Below are 23,371 nucleotides of genomic sequence, written 5' to 3'. Positions count from 1 at the left end.
GAAAGAAGAAGAAAGAAGAAAAATATTTCAGAGTTTCAGAGAGAATCACGACCGTGATTCTAAATCACGGGTGTGATCTTCTCTGGAAAATTTTTGGAAAATTTTTTTGGTAAAACCCCAGAGAGAATCACGACCGTGATTTTAAATCACGGGCGTGATCTTCTCTGGAAAATTTTTGGAAAACCACAGAGAGAATCACGGCCGTGATTATAAATCACGGGCGTGATCTCCTGCAGATACAGCCCGTGATTTTTAAAAATCCCCTTTCCCTTATTTATTCTCCCCCCTCCTTTTACATTCTCACTTCTCTCAAACCTACGACCCATTCTCTCTTTTCTTCTCTCCCAAACCCTAGCTTCTCACTTCTTCTTCCTCTTCTTCCCTCTTCCTCCCACATTCACTCCTTCCGTTCATCCATGGCTCCCAAGCGCACCCGTACCGTTGGTTCGTCCTCCACCGCTTCCGATACCCACAGTTACGAGGAAGAAGCAAGTGAAATTCCGCAACTTCCTCCGAGGTTCTATCGGAACGATGAACAGCGTGAGCGGAACGAGGTATTACGCTTCCGCACTATCCATCCTACCAGGTATCTCGACTTCCCATTTATTCGTAAGTTGGGTTTACGTGCTGATATCAATTTCATGTTAACTAACATTGGGTGGACAACCTTTGCTACCATGCATAATGATGTTGTTTATCCTCGACTAGTTCTTGAGTTCTTGAGCTCTCTCCACACGGAAATATTATCTGGGCCAAATTGTTCTGAAGATTTGATTTCTTTCCGTATGTTTAACCAAGAACACGAATTAACCCTAGCTCAGTTCAATAATATTTTTGGATTTCCCACTGGAGGGAGCACGAGAACCCCAAGATCTTTCAACCCTGGTTCTTTTTGGTATAGTTTGACAGGTACAAGTAATTGGGTCGCTGGAAAATGTAATTCCTCTGCTTTCCGCCATCCCGCCATCCGTATTATGCACCGCTTTATTGCCTCTACTGTTTTGGCCCGAGGTGATTCTGAAGGAAAGGTTCGTTTGAGCGACCTTTTACTTTTATGGGCTATGATGGAAAATAGAGAGGAGCCTATTGATTCTGGCAGTCATTTGGCACGACAGTTCCAGAGTATTTCCAATACCAGCCACGGTGCGATTGTGAATGGCGGCCTCATTACCACTATAGCCAAACACCTTGGCTATCACGCTTGGCTGGACCAGTTAGAACCACTCCCTAGAAGCCGTACTATTAATTTTGCTACCTGCTCTTCTATGAACTGCATTGCGAAAGATGAAGATGATAAATACTACTTTGTAGTAACCCAGTCGGGAGTGCACCACCAGTTACCAAATCCAACATACACCGTGAAGAACCGGGCTACCTGGCAGTTTCCACTGGAGCCATTAGAGGACCGACCTCCAGCAGCTGAGGAAGCGGCTCCTGCAGATGAGGAAGCAGCTCCTGAACAACCCCCTCTACATCCTGGACCTGAGGTGGACAATGCTGCTATCCTAGCAGCTATTCAATCAATGGATAACCGGCTGCAACAAATGGATGAACGCCAGCAGCATTATAATTACATGGTTGATCAAATGTATAAATGGCACATTCAACGGTATCCAGATGATTTTCCACCACAGTGAGACCTTTCTTATTCCTTATTTTACTCTGATGCTTAGGGACAAGCATTCCTTTCTGTTGCGGGTTGGTTGCATATTCATGCATTTTATAATTTTGTCAAAATAATCTATCATGCATTCATTAGCTCTTTGCTTCGGGACAAGCAAATCTTTAAGTTTGGGGTTAGGAGGATGTACGCATTTCATTCATTCATGCAAAAAAAAAAAAAAATAAATAAATAAATAAATAAATAAATAAATAAAAATCATGCATATATACATATTCAGTTAATCCCAGCTTGAATTTGTGTTTGAAAAGTAAATATTTTTAATGAAATTGTTCGTCTTTGAAAACACTGAAAGTGATGAATTGAATCTTGAAGTCTCAGAACAAAAGGTTGAAAAATTAGCTGGTTTTGTGGCTAGCACTTGGTTCTTAGTATTAAGGCTTGAAATGATCGAGAATTATAAAAATAGTCTCTTGAAGATAAATTCTTTTTAATTCGTGCTTAAAAGCTTTTGGGGGGTAAATAAAAAAAAAAAAAAAAATATCACCTAGCACCCCTTTGAGGTCATAGGTTAGAAGGAGAATATTCTTAACCTTAGAAAATTAAGGGAACTAATTAGCTACTGGGGAATTGTTTAGTAAAATAGCTAACCCCCTTTGAGGCTACATGTTCTTGAAATAATCATCCTCTCTACACTGATTGGCTACTGGGGAAATGTTTTAGGTGAGACAAAAACAAAAAAAATAAAAATATTACCCCCATTTGTGTCACAAGCATCGAAAAATTATTTCTGTTAAATTATCTTCATTTGACTAATGAGCTTTACAAGATTTGACATCATGAAACCCTTAGAAACTAAGAGTTGGTGCTAGTAATGAAAGATTAAGATTCTAATTGGACCTTGTGAGACTAAGAGTGAAGATTTTAAATGCTCAGTTAATTCTTGATGAATTTTTTTTTCAAAGTGCTAATTATTGTTTGAGGACAAACAAAAGTTCAAGTTTGGGGTTATTTGATGTTGTGTATTTTACTCGTATTTTAGCACTTTAATTCACAAGAATTCATAGCATAATCATGCATATCTTTCATGTTTTTAATAAATTTTTATATCATTTTCCTATTTTATGCTTTTCTTGGTATGTGTTGTGTTTTCTCTAAGCAGGATCAAGATTTAAGAATTAAAGAGGAAATGCTGAGCTACAGGGAAAATCACGGCCGTGATTCTAAATCACGCCCGTGATTCACCAGGGACAATCACGGCCGTGATTCTAAATCACGCCCGTGATTCACCAGAGAAAATCACGGTCGTGATTCCCAATCACACCCGTGAACGCCACTGACCCTTCATAGATGTGCTCCAGAGAAGATCACGGTCGTGATTCTCAATCACGGCCGTGATTCACTTCGCGTCCCAGCTGTTTAAGTTTTATGTTTTTATTTTTTTATTTTATCTTTGTAATTTTTATCTTGGTAGTTTTACCTTTTTACCCTTTTAGGTTATAAATTAGATTAGGTTAGCCTAGAACGGGGTGGTTTTCCGGAGACAGTCTTTTAGTTTTCGACACTTGGAGAAGGTTGGGCGCCTGTGCCATCGACTCTAAGGTTTACTTTTCTTTTATTCTTTTCTTCTTGGAGAACTACTATGAACTCCTGTGAGTAGTATCCCTTTTTCTGGGATCAGGGCTTAGCCTTTGAGAACCTCTTTATTAATGCATTATTCAGTTTCTTAATCTTATTCCAATTCTTGATCTGTTCTTTTATATTTTATATATGAACTTTAATATTATTGTTTTCATAATAACATTAATTAAGGATGAACTGAGAGGAGAACTTGATTATAATTATGATAAACAATTAATCTTAATTTTCATAATCATAGATAATTAGGGATGAACTGAGAGGAGAACCTAATTATCGGAACCTAAAGGAATAGACTTGAGTGTTAAATCACGAGAGTAGATTTAAGCTTTCGAGGAGCAATAGATTAACAAAGATCTTAACGGGTTTAATTGAACGCAATTACCACGAGAGTAGGGATTAATTTTAATTAAACACGTCCTCGTAGCCTGAGAAGGTGCAAGGATTAAATTAGGTTAAGACTACCTTCAAGATGGAATAGAATTAATTAATGAAAATAATAATTCAATAATGTTGGAACTCTTTGTGCGAACCCTAGATTCCCGGAAATCTCCTTATCTTATCTTAAAGTTTTATCTTATTCATTAATTGCATTACTATCTCTTTTACCTTCAAATCTGATCTTATCATCTCAAAACAGAAATTCCATCTGTTTTAAAATTCAAATTAAAATACTAGTAATTCTAGGTCAAACACGTAGTCCCTGTGATTCGATATTTATTACTTGACGACAACCGTACACTTGCGGTTTTTCACACAACAAGCGCCGAGTGAAGCTAAGCCTGAAGAGACTTTCTAAATAATACTCTGGGATACACAAGATCCTCAATTCCTATCCGCCTACTCAGAGGCACTCCTTCAAAAAGGAAAATCAGAAAAGATCAATACGACAGAATCCCCCAGCGGATAACAGCCTACGCAGAGGCAACAAAACCAAAAAAAAAAATCAAAAAAGAGTCACCCGAATAAAGACAACCGGGATACTCCACCAACGTCGAAAGGACGTCAGCCAATCATAAGGCATCGCTCACATCAGAAGGAGCATCTTTGTGTCTACATCCCCAAGAAATCAGAATTTCCCCAGCGGGCACCAACTACGCAATGGAAAGTTGGGATACAAGAACCTATGAGTAACTGCACATCCCCTAGACGGATCCCTGCGTTTTCCAGCCCTCAGCGGCATCAAAATCAACAACAATCGTCGAAGCAGCATCGTGGACTGTGGAGACAAAATCATCTCAAATCCCTGGAGAGGGCAAACTCACGCTACCAAAGTCACCAGAAGCACGGAGGTATGCAACCCTGGAGAGGGCAAACTCACGCTACTGAGCTTGTCAGAAACACCGAAGTATGCACGAGCCTGGAGAGGCGACGACTAATACTCAGCTACCCCGTCGTCAGAAACACGGAGGTATGCAGCTGCCGAGGTTGTCAGAAACGCCAAGGTATGCAACGAGCCTGGAGAGGCGATGACTAATACTCAGCTACCCCGTCGTCAGAAACACGGAGGTATGCAGCTACCGAGGTTGTCAGAAACACCAAGGTATGCAACGAGCCTGGAGAGGCGACGACTAATACTCAGCTACCCTGTCGTCAGAAACACGGAGGTATGCAGCTGCCAACATCGTCAGAAACATGGAGGCATGCAGACCCTGGAGAGGGCAAACTCACGCTACCGAGGTTGTCAGAAACACCAAGGTATGCACGAGCCTGGAGAGGCGACGACTAATACTCAGCTACCCCGTCGTCAGAAACACGGAGGTACGCAGCTGCCAACATCGTCAGAAACATGGAGGCATGCACACCCTGGAGAGGGCAAACTCACGCTACTGAGGTTGTCAAAAACACCGAAGTATGCACGAGCCTGGAGAGGCGACGACTAATACTCAGCTACCGACGTCGTCAGAAACACGGAGGTATGCAGCTACCAAGGTTGTCAGAAACACCAAGGTATGCAACGAGCCTGGAGAGGCGACGACTAATACTCAGCTACCCCGTCGTCAGAAACACGGAGGTATGCAGCTGCCGAGGTTGTCAAAAACACCAAGGTATGCACGAGCCTGGAGAGGCGACGACTAATACTCAGCTACCCCGTCGTCAGAAACACGGAGGTACGCAGCTGCCAGCATCGTCAGAAACATGGAGGCATGCACACCCTGGAGAGGGCAAACTCACGCTACTGAGGTTGTCAGAAACACCAAGGTATGCAACGAGCCTGGAGAGGCAACGACTAATACTCAGCTACCGATGTCATCAGAAACACGGAGGTATGCAGCTGCCAACATCGTCAAAAACATGGAGGCATGCAGACCCTGGAGAGGGCAAACTCATGCTACCAAGGTTGTCAGAAACACCGAAGTATGCAACGAGCCTGGAGAGGCGACAACTAATACTCAACCTGGAGAGACTACTCAACAGTTTTCCCACCTGAAGACACTACAAGTCGGAAGGGTGGCCTGTTCCCCGGACAATTGGGTCAACTCCTTTACTTGTCAACCGGTACACCAAAAAGTCGTTCGACTAAGTAAAGGGGGGGCAGCTGTAGACCCCTAAAATTGTCCGGGTCGGAAATAAGACTCAAAGACTCTCGAAGACCGAAGGAAAGTCAGCCGGAAAGACTCCTGGAAGACCCTAGGATGATTCTTTGTAAGTCTAGAAGTCTTAGAGTAGCTTAGAATAAGGGTGTGCGAGGATTGGAGCTCAATACGCCCTCCCAGAGGTTCAGTACGGCCGTACTGAGCCATTTGAACTGCAATACGGCCGTAGTGAACTCAATACGGCCGTAGTGAACTCAATACGGCCGTACTGAAGTTTTTGCACTTCAGTACGGCCGTACCAAATTCAATACGGCCGTACTGTAGTTCAAAAACCCAGTACGGGCCGTATTGACCTCCCAGGCCGTATTGCGCCTCAATCCTATAAATAGGACGTCATTTGCACGTCCTTCCACACTTTTTACACATTCCTCAACCCTCCTACTGAGTATTCTTGGGTTTTTGAGCTTTTCTCTGCCCTAGATATCTTTCCGAGAGCCGATCCGACGAAGTTCTTGAGTCATGAGCCATTAGCTTGAGATTCGAACAAGTCGAAGGGAAATCTCTTTGATTTCCATAGTAAAAATTTGTCTTTAGGGGAAAGGAGCGAGCGGACGTGTAGTGGGAAGGAGCGCCAAAAAGCCTCCTAACGTTGTTCTGATATATATAAAAGCCCGCTTCGGAGGTTTCTTTCAAAATCCTTTCTTTTACCGCTTTTATTGATTTTTGATTGTCGCATTGCATGTTTAGAGCTTTCATCATGTAAATATTTAATCTATAATCATTTCTAATAAATAGGGGTAATTTAGTAACTTTACACTGTTATTTATGAAATAATCCGTCATAGGGAACCCGAAAGGGGCGTTGTGGGGTGCTAACACCTTCCTCGCACGTAACCGACTCCCTTACCCGACTCTGGTTGTAGTGGCCAAAGTTGATTTATGAAAATCAATTGCCTTGTATCTTTTTCCAATGTTTTGAGTAAAATATTGGTGGCGACTCCAAGAACCCTTCTTTTTACGAAAACCGCTAATCTATGGAGGGTCCTGTTTGGGATTAACATAGGTTGGTGAGAATCATTTAATAAGTATTGTTAGTTCGATGAGGTCTCAGTTTGAGAATAAGTCGCTCTAACAATCCATCATTTTTCCAAAATCTAATAAGAGTCCAACCATCGTCGCGAATGCCAAGGTCCGTTTCGGCGGGTGGCGACAAGGCTCTGTGTCTCTAACCATTGCTGTTATTGGCTTAGTGTTTTTGTTTCAGGAATATGTAGTGTGGTGAGTGGGGTAATGGATTTATGTTGTGTAAAATCTAAAAATCAAGAAGGATTAATTTATTTGCACTTTGAAAAGGGATTCGTTAGCTATGACTCTAAATCAAAGTTATGCAAGTAATTAGTTTTTTCCAACGAAAATATCATTCAAGCCATGAACATAACTAACCTGAATCCACATTTTATAAATTCTAAACAAGCAACACACATCCAAACGCAAATATTTCATAAAACAACCAAAATCCAGCTAGCATAACAGTTATACCTTCTTCTGAGACTGAAAAATAGGTTGCTCGACTTCAACCGAAACCACAGGGTGGAGACACGGATGGCACGCATTAATAGCATGCACAATACATTCCACGATCCCAACATGGTTCATTCCTGTAAACAATTAAAGTCACATAATAAATCCCTCAAAATTAAAGAATAAACCAAAATCACATCATAATGACAGACCCAAATCAGCAGGTCGGAAGAGCATCTCCGGCACAAGAAACCGTTCATTTGTTAAGTCAAACTCCTAAAAAGGATCACACAAACGAATGGAAGAAAACAAAAGAACAAAAAAAAGTGGCAATGGAACAACTTGGATGAACACGGCGGTTCTAGTCACCTGCATCCGCAACTTCTACCGCAACAGAGGCCCCATTTCTGGCATTCTCAAAGGATATGTCGGCTTAAGTACCGCCATATTCACCAACCTCTACTCTGCTCTCTTCGCCGACGACCCTACATCCTTTCCAGTCATGCTCGCTCTCGTTCCATTTGTTGTTTGCCTCTCTGGAATCTTTTTCCTCCGCGAGATTCCTCCCACCGTCACGCAGGAGGACGACCAAGACTAATCCTATTTCGGGGTTTTCAACGCAATCGCCATGGTCGTCGCCCTTTACCTCTTGGCTTTTGGGTTCCTGCCCTACCCCAAGGCTTTGGCGTCTGGGGCGTTCGCCGTGGCTTTGGTTGTTCTGTTGGCGGCGCCATTGGGAATTCCGGTCTAGTCTTACTTGAAATCGCGAGGGTTGAAAGCGGGTGTGGATGTGGAGGAAGCGTTGCTTGTCGAAAATGTAACACCCAAATTTTTATTATTTTAATGGCATTTTCGTAATTTTAATAAAGTTATAGGGGTATTTTGGGTTCTGGAACGGGCCGTTCCAAAAGTGGAACGGGCCGTTCCAAATGTTGAAAATGTGAGGTTTTTGTAGTCCCAGAACGGCTTTGGAACGGGCCGTTCCGGTATGGAGAACGGGCCGTTCCGGAAGGAGAACGGGCCGTTCTTCTGAGATTGAGAACGGGCCGTTCTGGTTTCAGAACGGGCCGTTCTGGTTTTTTGGGAACGGGCCGTTTCGATTTTGGAACGGGCCGTTCCAGTTACAAATTTTGCCCAGATTTGAAGGATCCGGAACGGGCCGTTCCGAAATCAGTACGGGCCGTTCTGGGTGCGTCAGATTGCCTATAAATAGGGGCAGGGGGGGTGAAATTTTTTATACAGAGGAAGAAAGTGAAATTTTAGAAAGAGAAAGAGAAGAGAGAGAGAGAGAGAGAGAAAGAAAGAGAAAGAAAGAGAGAGAGAAAGGAAGAGGGAATCCAGAGGAGGAGGCTCTGCCTAAGTTCAGCTCCGCTTATCCAGGTAAGGGGGGGAGTGAGAACCTCGCTTAGGGGTGTAGGGATAATTGTTGGATAGTTGTTTGTCGGATTGGCCCCCAATCCTTTGTCGTTATTCTGTTTAATTTCTATTTACTCTACTTTGCTTTTTTGTTGGAGGTGCCGTTGTTCTGTCTAAATTTCTATTTACTCTACTTTGCTTTTTGTTGAAGGTGTCGTTGTTCTGTCCGATTTTCTATTTATTCTACTTTGTTTTTGTTGAAAGTGCCGTTGTTCTGTCTGATTTTCTATTTACTCTACCTTGTTCTTTGTTGAAAGTAATAAATGAATATGAAATTAATGTTAATAATAAATGAGTTTTAATATGAATAAGAATGCTCTCTGGATCTCTGTGAATACCTATGCGGACCTTAAGAGGAGTATTGATGACATGACCATGTGAAATATGGACAAATGACATGAGACCTAAGAATTGACTATTGAGACAAACTATGATTATGAGACTATGACAAATGAGGACATGATGTACTAAATGAAATCATGTAAAAAGTTAAATATTGAGTCAATGAGATTATGATGGTATGACATGCATCATATGCATATATTATTCCAGGTGTGCCGCTGAGGCCGCATACCAGTGATGTAACATGCTAACAAGGTGTATCTTAGGGTCACCAGTGATGTAACTTGTAACCAGGTGTACCTTAGGGTCACCAGTGATGTAACCAGGTGTACCTTTGGGTCACCAGTGATGTAACCAGGTGTGCCTTAGGGTCACCAGTGATGATATGTGAAACTTCCTTATGGCGCCACATGCATGCATTTATAAGTCAAGATCATGACATCATTGCATGATAAATGAATATATATGTGATATTGATGATGTATGTGTATTATTTATAAGTGACTTATATTTGTTGTGTGTGTGAGTGCTATCTAGCCTTTATTTCTGCACCTGAAACTGAGTGAGATGTTTCTCACTCCCTTGTTGTTTTTGTATATGTTTAAATTATGTTGCAGGTGATCAGCATCATGAGGATGTTGGTGATGAGGCTTAAAGGCTTCAATTGGGCATGCTCTGATAGGATGTGACATCGGGGCATAGTTATTTTAGTTTAATATGTTATTGTTTTTATAACTTTAGTTTCTCTTCTTTTGTAATTTCTAACGAAGAAATAACGTAGATAACATATATAATTCAAGGAAAATATATGTTAAGAATTGTAATTTGAACGTTCCTGATAAAAGACCAAGATGTACATTTTTGTTATATTTTTATTATATGATTTGGGAGTATAAATTAATTCCTAACCAGGAGGCACTGCCACCTTTACTGGAGTTAATTTATATTTCCTTTATTATTATTTGTATATATATGATTTCTTGTGTTTTACACTAAATTGTATTGAAAATCTTAACTTCTTTTCTTTTATAATTTTTACACTGGAGTTATGATTTATGAGTTACGAATGTGAATCTTCTACCTTGTTATATTTGAAATATTTGTCAACTATGAAAGATTTTATTTACCCAAAAAGAAGATAAGAAATATTTTATTGTTACATTTGTTGTATATTAATAACGGGGTAGAGGGTGTCACATTTAGTGGTATCAGAGCAGGTCGATCTAATCGACCGTGAGTTATGAGTTTACTATGCTTATTTGGTTTACTATGTTTATTTGGTACATGAATGATGGACTGAATTGATTGTAAAACTTGTTGGTATGATAGTATGATGATTGATTATGTTTATTGATTGTATTATTTTCTTAGACTATGGCTGGTAGAAATGATTGTGCGATTGCCGATGCTCTTGAAGCATTAGCACAAGCTATGAATAATAACAATAGGACTGAGGTCGCTCCTAACTGGTTGGAGCAATTTCAACGAAATCACCCACCTACCTTTAAAGGAGGATATGACCCAGATGCTGCTATGAATTGGCTAACAGAAATAGAAAAAATTTTCAATGTTATGGATTGTCCCATCGCTCAGAAGGTGAAGTTGGCCACATTCATGTTGACTGCTGATGCTCACTTTTGGTGGGAAGGAGCACTTCGGAGGATGATTGATGGAGGGGTGCACTTGAATTGGGACAACTTCAAGAAGGTCTTTCTTGAGAAGTATTTCCCGGATGATGTGAGAAGTCGGAAAGAAATGGAATTCCTTGAGCTGAATCAAGGGAACGACACAGTGGCTGTGTATGCTGCCAAATTTGATGCTTTGGTTCGTTATTGCACACACTACCATGGTGAGGGTGGTGAAAGAGCTAAATGCATAAAATTTGTAAATGGTCTGCGTCCTAAAGTGAAAACTGCAATTAACTATCAGGAGATATATCACTTTCCCACTCTGGTCAATAAGTGCAGCATTTATGATCATGACAACCGTGCTCGTGCTGCTTTTTATAAAGGAGTTGGAGGTCTTATCCGTGTTGTGAGTTCTAGTACTTCGGGAAGGAGTAAGCCTTACTTCGCTTCTAATAGATTTCAAGGGAGTAAAGCTGCTGCTAATAAAAGTAAGTTGCTTACTAGAGGATCCACTGTTAGTGCTACTGGAAGTGTTGGAGGGTCTGTGTCCACTCCTTCAGTAAGATGCTGGAAGTGTGGACTTGTTGGTCATAATCAGTCTGAGTGTCGTGACAGGGAAGTTACCTGCTTCAACTGCAATGGTAAAGGTCACATCAGTACCCAATGTCCTGAATCACAAAGAACACGTGTTATGGGATCGGGTTCGCAAACTGAGCGTCCAAAGACTGTGGGGAGAGTATTTGCTCTTAGTGGTGCTGAAGCTTCTCGGTCAGAAAATTTGATACAAGGTACTTGTTTCATAGCTGAGACTCCTTTTGTTGTACTATTTGATTCTGGTGCAACTCATTCCTTTATTTCTGTCTCTTGTGTCCAAAAATTGAATTTGCCTGTGTCTTTGTTAGATTTTGATCTAGTTGTTGAAACCCCTACTAATGGTCCTGTGACTACATCCCTAGTGTGTTTGAAATGTCCTTTGACAGTTTCTGATAAGCAGTTTCTAGTTGACTTAATTTGTTTGCCTCTTAGTCAATTAGATGTAATTCTTGGTATGGATTGGTTATCTTCTCACCATGTCCTTTTAAACTGCTTTGAGAAATCTATTTCCTTTGGTGAATGTAAGAGTACGGAATTTCTTAGTGCTGCTGACATTAAAACTTGTTTAAAAGACAATGAAAAAGTGTACATGATCTTAGCTTCTTTAACACTTGAGACTGATAGTAAGCTAGATGAGATTCCCTTAGTGAGAGAATTTCCAGAAGTATTTCCTAAGGAAGTGTCTAGTTTACCACCTGAGAGAGAGATTGAGTTTAGCATAGACTTAGTACCAGGTACCCCACCTATATCTATAGCACCCTATAGGATGTCCCCTACAGAGTTAGTTGAGCTTAAGAAACAAATAGAGGAATTACAAGGAAAACAATTCATTAGGCCTAGTGTCTCGCCTTGGGGAGCGCCTGTTTTGTTGGTTAAGAAGAAAGATGGGAGCATGAGGTTGTGCGTAGACTATAGGCAACTGAATAAAGTGACCATTAAGAATAAGTATCCTTTGCCTAGGATAGATGACCTTATGGATCAACTAGTTGGAGCTTGTGTGTTCAGTAAGATAGATTTAAGGTCAGGATACCATCAGATTAGAGTGAGAGCTGAGGATGTTCCTAAGACTGCCTTTAGAACCCGCTATGGGCACTATGAGTATTTAGTTATGCCTTTTGGTGTGACTAATGCACCTGGTGTTTTTATGGACTACATGAATAGGATCTTTCACCCTTACTTGGATAGATTTGTAGTGGTCTTCATAGATGATATCCTAGTGTATTCCAAGACTAGGGAGGAGCATGTTGAGCACCTTAGGATCGTTCTTCAAACCCTTAAGGAGAGGCAGTTGTATGCAAAATTGTCAAAATGTGAATTTTGGTTGGATAGTGTGAACTTTCTAGGACATGTGATATCCAAGGGTGGAATAGCTGTAGATTCTGCTAAGGTAGAAGCTGTGTTAGAGTGGAGAACACCTAAATCAGTATTTGAGATTAGGAGTTTTCTAGGACTAGCTGGTTATTACAGAAGGTTTATAGAGAATTTCTCTAGGCTAGCTCTTCCTTTGACTAAGCTGACGAAGAAAGACCAACCTTTTGTGTGGGATTCTAAGTGTGAGGAAAGTTTTCAAGAACTTAAGAGGAGATTAACTAGTGCTCCTGTGTTAGTATTACCTGATCCTAGTAAGACTTTTGAGGTATTTTGTGATGCTTCTAAATTGGGTTTAGGAGGAGTGCTTATGCAGGAGGGTAAGGTAGTAGCCTATGCTTCAAGACAACTTAAAATTCATGAGCAAAACTATCCTACCCATGACCTTGAGTTAGCTGCAATAGTTTTTGTGCTCAAGTTGTGGAGACATTACTTGTTTGGGTCTAGATTTGAGGTTTTTAGTGACCATAAAAGCCTTAAGTACTTGTTTGACCAAAAGGAATTGAATATGAGGCAGAGGAGATGGTTAGAGTTTCTTAAGGATTATGACTTTCAATTAAATTATCACCCTGGCAAGGCTAATGTTGTAGCTGATGCTTTGAGTAGAAAATCTTTGAGAATGTCTTCCTTGATGATTAGGGAAATGCAAATGATTGAGGAGTTTAGGGATATGAGCTTAGGGTGTGAGTTGACCTCTAAGAGTATTAAGTTGGGAGCTTTAAGAGTGACTAATAGCTTGATAGATGAGATTAGAGAAGGTCAGAAGATGGATCCTTTCTTATTGAGTCGGGTAGAGAAGTTGAATCAAGCTGTGAAAAGTGAGTTTAGAATTGGAGTGGATGGAGTTTTAAGATTTAAGGATAGGTTGTGCATTCCTAGTGTGCCAGAACTTAAGAGAGCAATCCTGGAAGAAGGTCATAAGAGTATCCTTAGTATCCATCCAGGAGCCACTAAGATGTACCAAGACCTTAAGAAGATGTTTTGGTGGCCTAAGATGAAGAGGGAAGTGGAGGAATTTGTGTATGCTTGCTTAGTATGTCAGAAAGCTAAGGTAGAACACCAAAAACCTTCAGGTTTGATGCAACCTTTAGATGTGCCTGTGTGGAAGTGGGATAGCATCTCTATGGATTTTGTAGTTGGGTTACCTAAGACTGTGAAGAACTTGGATGCTATATGGGTCATTGTGGATAGATTGACTAAGTCTGCCCATTTTATTCCCATTAATATTAGGTACTCTTTGGAGAGGTTAACCAAGTTGTACATCAGTGAGATCGTGAGGTTGCATGGAGTTCCTACTAGTATTGTGTCTGATAGAGATCCTAGGTTCACCTCTAGATTTTGGGAGAGTTTGCATAAGGCTTTAGGCACTAAGCTTAGATTGAGTTCAGCTTACCATCCCCAAACAGATGGCCAAACTGAGAGAACCATACAATCTTTGGAAGACTTGTTGAGGGCTTGCATCTTAGAACGTGGGGGTAGTTGGGATAGTTTCCTACCTTTGATAGAATTTACCTACAATAATAGCTACCATTCTAGTATTGGGATGGCACCATATGAGGCTCTGTATGGTAGGAGATGTAGAACACCTTTATGTTGGGTAGAACCTGGAGAGAATGTCATGTTAGGACCTGAGATAGTTCAACAAACTACTGAACAGGTTAAGATGATCCAAGAGAAGATGAGAGCAACCCAGAGTAGGCAAAAGAGTTATAATGACAAGAGGAGAAAAGACCTTAAGTTTAAAGAAGGTGATCATGTATTCCTTAAAGTCACTCCTTGGACAGGAGTAGGCAGAGCACTGAAATCCCGTAAGCTTACTCCACGTTTCATTGGTCCTTATCAAATTCTTAAAAGAATCGGTGAAGTGGCCTATCAAATTGCTTTGCCTCCATCTCTTTCAAATCTCCATAGTGTCTTTCATGTTTCCCAACTCAGAAAGTATGTCCATGATCCTTCCCATATCATTGAGTCTGACAACATTCAGTTGAAGGATAATCTTACTTATGAAACGGTTCCTCTAAGGATTGATGACAAGAGAGTGAAACAACTAAGAGGAAAGGAAATCCCTTTGGTTAAGGTCGTTTGGGGAGGAAATATTGAAGAAAGTGCTACATGGGAATTAGAAAGCAAGATGCGAGAAGCTCATCCATTTCTGTTTTCAGGTAAATTTCGGGGACGAAATTTCTAAAAGGAGGGGAGAATTGTAACACCCAAATTTTTATTATTTTAATGGCATTTTCGTAATTTTAATAAAGTTATAGGGGTATTTTGGGTTCTGGAACGGGCCGTTCCAAAAGTGGAACGGGCCGTTCCAAATGTTGAAAATGTGAGGTTTTTGTAGTCCCAGAACGGCTTTGGAACGGGCCGTTCCGGTATGGAGAACGGGCCGTTCCGGAAGGAGAACGGGCCGTTCTTCTGAGATTGAGAACGGGCCGTTCTGATTTCAGAACGGGCCGTTCTGGTTTTTTGGGAACGGGCCGTTTCGATTTTGGAACGGGCCGTTCCAGTTACAAATTTTGCCCAGATTTGAAGGATCCGGAACGGGCCGTTCCGAAATCAGTACGGGCCGTTCCGGGTGCGTCAGATTGCCTATAAATAGGGGCAGGGGGGGTGAAATTTTTTATACAGAGGAAGAAAGTGAAATTTTAGAAAGAGAAAGAGAAGAGAGAGAGAGAGAGAGAGAAAGAAAGAGAAAGAAAGAGAGAGAGAAAGGAAGAGGGAATCCAGAGGAGGAGGCTCTGCCTAAGTTCAGCTCCGCTTATCCAGGTAAGGGGGGGAGTGAGAACCTCGCTTAGGGGTGTAGGGATAATTGTTGGATAGTTGTTTGTCGGATTGGCCCCCAATCCTTTGTCGTTATTCTGTTTAATTTCTATTTACTCTACTTTGCTTTTTTGTTGGAGGTGCCGTTGTTCTGTCTAAATTTCTATTTACTCTACTTTGCTTTTTGTTGAAGGTGCCGTTGTTCTGTCCGATTTTCTATTTATTCTACTTTGTTTTTGTTGAAAGTGTCGTTGTTCTGTCTGATTTTCTATTTACTCTACCTTGTTCTTTGTTGAAAGTAATAAATGAATATGAAATTAATGTTAATAATAAATGAGTTTTAATATGAATAAGAATGCTCTCTGGATCTCTGTGAATACCTATGCGGACCTTAAGAGGAGTATTGATGACATGACCATGTGAAATATGGACAAATGACATGAGACCTAAGAATTGACTATTGAGACAAACTATGATTATGAGACTATGACAAATGAGGACATGATGTACTAAATGAAATCATGTAAAAAGTTAAATATTGAGTCAATGAGATTATGATGGTATGACATGCATCATATGCATATATTATTCCAGGTGTGCCGCTGAGGCCGCATACCAGTGATGTAACATGCTAACAAGGTGTATCTTAGGGTCACCAGTGATGTAACTTGTAACCAGGTGTACCTTAGGGTCACCAGTGATGTAACCAGGTGTACCTTTGGGTCACCAGTGATGTAACCAGGTGTGCCTTAGGGTCACCAGTGATGATATGTGAAACTTCCTTATGGCGCCACATGCATGCATTTATAAGTCAAGATCATGACATCATTGCATGATAAATGAATATATATGTGATATTGATGATGTATGTGTATTATTTATAAGTGACTTATATTTGTTGTGTGTGTGAGTGCTATCTAGCCTTTATTTCTGCACCTGAAACTGAGTGAGATGTTTCTCACTCCCTTGTTGTTTTTGTATATGTTTAAATTATGTTGCAGGTGATCAGCATCATGAGGATGTTGGTGATGAGGCTTAAAGGCTTCAATTGGGCATGCTCTGATAGGATGTGACATCGGGGCATAGTTATTTTAGTTTAATATGTTATTGTTTTTATAACTTTAGTTTCTCTTCTTTTGTAATTTCTAACGAAGAAATAACGTAGATAACATATATAATTCAAGGAAAATATATGTTAAGAATTGTAATTTGAACGTTCCTAATAAAAGACCAAGATGTACATTTTTGTTATATTTTTATTATATGATTTGGGAGTATAAATTAATTCCTAACCAGGAGGCACTGCCACCTTTACTGGAGTTAATTTATATTTCCTTTATTATTATTTGTATATATATGATTTCTTGTGTTTTACACTAAATTGTATTGAAAATCTTAACTTCTTTTCTTTTATAATTTTTACACTGGAGTTATGATTTATGAGTTACGAATGTGAATCTTCTACCTTGTTATATTTGAAATATTTGTCAACTATGAAAGATTTTATTTACCCAAAAAGAAGATAAGAAATATTTTATTGTTACATTTGTTGTATATTAATAACGGGGTAGAGGGTGTCACAGAAAACGTGAAGGGGAATGAAAGTGAGCCGGAGTTCTTGCCTAGGGTTTCGGCGCCGCGGCGGGTGTGTGTGCACTATGTTGAACAAGATGAACTTGTCTATGTTGAACGTGTCTCAATACTACATCGGTTATTGGGTGAACCGATGTAGATGTATTTGTAATTATTTACAAAATTGCCACCGCACATTTAAAACAACATCGGTCTCACAAAAAATGATGTAAAATGCTCAATATTTACATCGGTCTTAGCCATAACCGATGTAAATATGCTTTACATTATACTTTTATTTACAAAAATGCCACCACATTCAATTTTTACATCGGTTTTACCTAAACCGATGTAGAATTGACGATGTTAAATAGATACTTTCTAGTAGTGAATTGATTATTCTAGCAACAGGTGAAAAGAGCCTTGCTGTAATAATCGATTATCTTGAAAGAATCGATTATTCCAGGAAGTACTCTCTGGAATAATCGATTATCCTGCAAAATAATCGATTATTCTGTTCTTAAGTGGTTTCCAGAAATCATGAAGAACAAAATAATCGGTTATCCTAATAAATAATCGATTATCTGGTTCTAAAATTTTTATAAATAGCTTTCACACTTTAAAACTTCAGAACAGAGGATGAATTGAGAATCAAAAAGAGAAAAACTATATTGTGAAGTCTTTGTGACCTTCTTGGAGTGTTTTCTTTGTGAAACCAAGAAGAAAAACATTTTGTGAAATGCTTTGAAAAAGATTATCATCATCACTACATTCTTGGGAGAGAAAGATTAAGATTTGTCTTGGAATTGACAGTCTGATTTGTTCAGCTTCCAGGTGAATTCGTTCCTTTAATTCCTTGTGTAAATTGTAAGGGAAATCTTGAGTAGGTGTCTCAAGTGCTAAGGAATTCTTGTAGTGGGTTTCTACAAGAAGTGCTTTCTTGGGGGCAAGAAAGTGGTTATCTTGAATGTATGAGTATATGCATGTGTGGTATGCTTGTAAAACTTTTTCATTGAGATAGTGGAACAAATCTTGATCAGGTTATGATTGAGGACTGGATGTAGGTCACATGTGGAGTGACTGAATCAGGATAAATACTTGTGCATTCTTCTCTCACCCTTATCTTTTACATTAAGCAAAATCTTGGTTGAGTGTTAAAGTGGATGATCTTGATTAATATGTTTGTATGCTTAACATTGCTTTAAATTGAACCAAAGTATTGCATATTAGTTGTTCTTAACATTGAACTTAATCAAGATTAATCAAGAAAGCATATAGGACTCATTCCCATTGGCAAGTCTTTCAAGGAACATCTTTGAGAATTCATATTAGAAAAGTTTAAGTTCAAATAAAGATCCTTAAAACTCTGAAAAAATTTTAAGTGTCATAGAATCCAATTCACCCCCCCCCCTCTTGGATTGAGCCATTCTTTTCTAACACCTAACACCTTTCCCACACATAATCAACCCTTATATCCAAGTCTGATTACGAAAACCTTTTCTTTTTCTGATGTGTTGGGTAAAATATCGGTGGTAACTCCATGAACTTTTTCAAAATCATTGATAGAGGATTATTGTGGTTATCAAGCATTTCGATGTCAATGAGAACTTTAAAATGAAATTTGAACAAGCCATCTAAAAACCAAAACTTTTAGGTCGGGATCCGACAATGTACTTATCCCTAAAAGTAATTATGTGACTTGAGATTGGTTGACATTAAGATCACGTCAGTTTACTTTACATTTATTTCGTTGTTGCCAAATCATAATATGAGTTAACAAGTTTCTAATTTATAGCCTTATCTCTTTAATTTTCAAACCTTTACAGTATCTTCCAGCTTGTAGAGGAAAACCTAATGAAGAACCCTAAGGAGTGCATAGAGTAGCCTTAGAATGAAGGAGGACATGTCTATGCATTGTAGACCACCATCTAAGGTAAGATAGGAAGTGAGATTGTGTCACCTTGTGGATACATATGAGGGTGTACAGGTAGTGAGATGACTCTTAAGCCTCATTAGGGTTTATAATTACTTACATTTAATGGAGTTGATGTGGTATTGATTTAATTATTGTGAAATGGGTGTGCATTATCATGAATTTATAAGATTTATAATGATGCCATATTGATAGAAATCTAATCCCCAATGATCCCTTTGGAAGATATAAGATCAAGAAGGGTGCAGGTTGATCCATAGAAGACTACACACTTGAAGACCATTAGGCCTTTAATTAGGTCCATGGTGAGGCCGGAGGAGGCTTCTATAGAGGAGGTGCTTCTTAGACCTATACTCTTTTTGAGCATTGAGTATGATTCCTCTTATTAGTCCCTTAGCTTCCATTGTATATACATTGTATAATATTTGTATATAGTAGTACTTGTATAAGTGTATTTTGCCTTAATATTCGTGAGGCACCCTTTTCCTTTTCTTATAGGTCGTCCCTCTAAGATTTCAGGGTATGTTGCTTGGAGACTTTTGCGCCATTTGACCTTGTATAAGGGTCATTGATTTTCATCTTTTTAGTAGTAGAAGTGAGGTGACAAATAATAAAGTGTGTAGGTGAAGCTAGCATTTGGGCCTGTAGTGGGTCTAGGCTAATTTTTATATATTGGGCTTGTTTTGTTCCATTTAATCTAAGGAATTGATTTAGCTAGGTCTCACCTTCATTAGGTGAACCTAACTAAACCAATTCCAACATTTATGGATTGGATTAAGTGAAGCAACATAAGCTTGGGTGCCTAGCTCTCTATGGACAGTTTCCTCCTCTAGCTTCTCCCACACACTTGGTTAGCTTATGCTACAAGCTTCTAGCTTGGCTTGCTCCACAAGCTTTGAAGCTTAGCTTGTTCCACAAGCTTCTAAGTAACTAGGACGATTAGCTTAACTGTAAAAAGGCTAACCATAGTTCTCCTTGAACTATGGTTAGACTAAATTGCACCATAAGCCACCTCTACTCTATATAAGGCTTTTCTTTCATTTTGTAAAAACTTTGGATATTACATTGAGAGTTTTCACGAATTGATTTAGAAATTCTCTCTTCCTAAAGTCTCTAAACCTATTTGATTTCAATCCAATTCTCTTATCCTTTTCATACAAGAGTGTGTGAGTTTTGAAGTGATTCATCTTTTTCCAAGAAGTGGCATCACTTGAAGAGTGTTCTTCACCTCTTAAGGTTAAAAAATCGAATCCTCTTCTTCCTTAGAAGGTCTTCGAGAAGATTGAGAAGATCCATGAAGCCAAAGGTCTAGGGAAGACCTTGAAGGAGAAACCAACACCAATCCAGTTCTTCAACAAGTTTTCCATCACATATTGTCTCTTCACAAATTATCTCTTGTTATTATCTTAAGCTTCTATGATATCGTGTAGTCTAAACACAGTATATAGAGTTGTACCTATGTTAGCAAGACCATCTTATTTTTAATAGAAAGCTAAGATAATTATCTACACCTTTTATGTTGATCTTAAGAGTTAATTTTACCATATACTATTTTTAAAAATTAGAAAATCACAATATTTTAACTTAATTTTGATAGTTTGATATTTGCTCACTAATTTGATCAAAACATGAATTCTAGACCTCCCATTTGAAATTCTGACACCATTGGAAAGCTAACATCCAATGCTATAACTCTTACGGATACTATGAAACTTAATCTGATCATTCAAGGGTCATCACAAGGCTTAAAAGTTGTAGATGTTACTTTTTGCACATAAAACATATGGTTCATCTTGTGACTCACAATTCAATCATTTCTTAACATTTTTATGTAATTCTTGATTTTAAACTATAACCTAAAATGTCTACTTTCCAACCTAACAATTGGAACTTTATTTGGTTAATCACGTAGAGAGAAATCACCTAAATACTGAGCTATGTTCATAGTAAAAATTTTAAAATTAAAAAAATTACGCCATATTTGTAAATCATACATCCAACCTTAATCTCAATACACAAAGTCATTTGAATCAATCATCACAATTCACGAATTTAACAAGACAAGGTGATATATCAATTCGAGAACATACAAATATGCATCCACAATAATTTAATTTACATTCTAAGAGGCTTAGAAGTTATCTCACTACATATACTCCTCATAAGTGCCCATGAACGAGACATTCTCACTCCCCTTACCTTGGGTGACAATTCTGCAGTACTATGTACTCCCTATAGATATTCTTAGGGTTTTAGAAGGATGCATAGAGAAAACCTAACCCTTGTATTTTTCTTAAAAGCCTTCAGGTTGGATCTAGAGTTCAACCTAAACTCTTCTTTCAGGATGTTACATCATATATCCTAACAACATGCATAAAGCGTACAACAGAGTGTTACACTTTACATAACTCATTCCATGACAACTTGTCCATGTTGCATAACAATACTTTCTCTCTTACCTTTCATCTTAGCCACTATAAGTAAGGTCTTGTACCACGAATTTCATATACTTTTTGTTGGAGATCACACACCGTTTAATAGTATGATCAAAATAATATATATAATTGAGGTCAAAATGTGTATATATGATCAAAATGTGGCACCAGAAATTTGCATATGATCAAAATGTGATAAAATATTTTGTAATTGCGTCTATAAGATTTTTATAATCGTTATAATTTTTTTTATATAATAATTTCAATTTGTTAAAAGTTATTCCTAGAAACTCAATTAATTTCTTTTACAAGGATCTAATGATACATATATGAAGAGAGATAAAACATTGATATAACTTTTATCAATTGTTATACTATTAATAACATTATATAAAATATAAATTTTGTAAATCTAAGCAGAAGATTACAACTTTATATTATTCATATTTTGATCATCTTTTTAAGGGTATTTTACATCAAGTTAATCTATATAAATGAGGTATAATTTTTTTAATTAAAATAAAATTTTGTATGTATTATTTAAGTGAAATGAATTTTCATTTTACCAATGAATTTTGAAAAAATTATTATTCGATTGAAAGTTATTATATAATAGTTGGTAAAATTACATATGCATAGTTGTAACCTAATTTGAAAAAATTAGGTTATAATTAAAATTTTATAAATTAAATTATATTTTTGGTCTCTTTATTTATTTTTAATATTCAAATTATTTCAATTATTTTTAAATGGTTCAATTTAGTTCTTTAATTTTTTAAAAATATTTAATGTTACCTTTTAATTTAAATTGACACTAACGACACTAATGAAATCGAATGGACAGACAACATTGAATATTGTTTAAAAATAGTGAAATCAGATTGAACATTTTATAAATGGAAAGATCAAATTAAACAAAAATATATCTATCATTTTTTTTGTCGGCATAAATTTGAATTTCTTTTTACCTATTTAATAATATATTTTATGAGACAACTTCATTTTTTTTATTATTTTTTTCAAATCCAAATACTGGATTTGTTGTCATTAATAATATGGTTAAGGCAAGTACAAGAAAATTTAAATTTGTATCTACATTAAAAAATGTTAAATAAATTTTTATTCAATTTGGTCCTACTATATTTAAAATATTCAATTTTTTCATATTATTTTTAAAATATTTATTTTTGTTCTATAATTTTTTTTAAAAAGTATTCATTATTTTTCTTTTATCTAATTTTATTAACGTTGTTAGTGTCAAATTAGGCAAAAGGACTATATTGAAATTTTTTTAAAAATTAAAGGATCATAATGAACCATTTTAAACTAGTGGGACTAGCCTAGTAGTTGGTACAGAGGGGTTAGGATAGTTAGAAACATTGAGATCTAGATTCTTCATTGCAACCATCTTTGTAATTTTTTTTATCATTAAAAAAATTAATGGAACTAAATTGAATCCTAAAAATAAATAGTAAGACTCCAATATAATTTACCTATATATATATATATATATATATATATCATTGTAACCTAAGTTTTCCAAATAGTATAAAGAGTTTTTGGTTAATTTAACCTTTAAAGATTACTCTCATAACAGTGAGAAATGAAATTCAAATTAAAAGAAGCTATTGGAATGTTTAATTTTAGAAAGTATTTCATATTTTTATTCTTATTTATAAGAAAATTAAATATAAATATATTCTTAGTTAAACACTTTTTTTATTTGAGAATTTTTTATTTTTATCTTTAAAAAAATCTAAAACCACTATTCTTTGTCTCTAAAAATTATTTTAAGGTAAATAAGTAATATTTATTTAAGAATCTAGAAATATTTTAAAAAAATGTCACATACTAACTTATATTATAAACATCAATAGTTGCCATAAACATAAAATCAGTTTTATTTTATAAGAAAAAATTATGTTGAAAGACAGAGCACTAAGGAAGAAAAATGTCTCTACTCAAAGTGCCTCTGTAGAACCTAATGACAGTACATATATAAGAAAA

General features: G+C 37.5%; 1 protein-coding gene across 1 annotated transcript; it reads left to right on the top strand.

Moving 5' to 3' along the window:
• The first annotated feature begins 8,011 nt into the window (after nt 1–8,011).
• On the top strand, nt 8,012–16,616 carry LOC145957249 (uncharacterized). The gene is made up of 3 exons (XM_083073470.1): nt 8,012–8,696; nt 9,692–11,490; nt 16,426–16,616. The coding sequence occupies exons 2-3, from the start codon at nt 10,449–10,451 to the stop codon at nt 16,461–16,463; spliced, it is 1,080 nt and encodes a 359-aa protein (XP_082929596.1). The 5' UTR covers nt 8,012–8,696; nt 9,692–10,448; the 3' UTR covers nt 16,464–16,616.
• Nucleotides 16,617–23,371: the final 6,755 nt, after the last annotated feature.

This window comes from Cajanus cajan, chromosome 4, assembly GCF_000230855.2.
Source record: "Cajanus cajan strain Asha chromosome 4, NIPB_CcT2T_4, whole genome shotgun sequence".
Classification (NCBI taxonomy): domain Eukaryota; kingdom Viridiplantae; phylum Streptophyta; class Magnoliopsida; order Fabales; family Fabaceae; genus Cajanus; species Cajanus cajan.
This window is presented reverse-complemented; position numbering and strand designations above follow the sequence as displayed.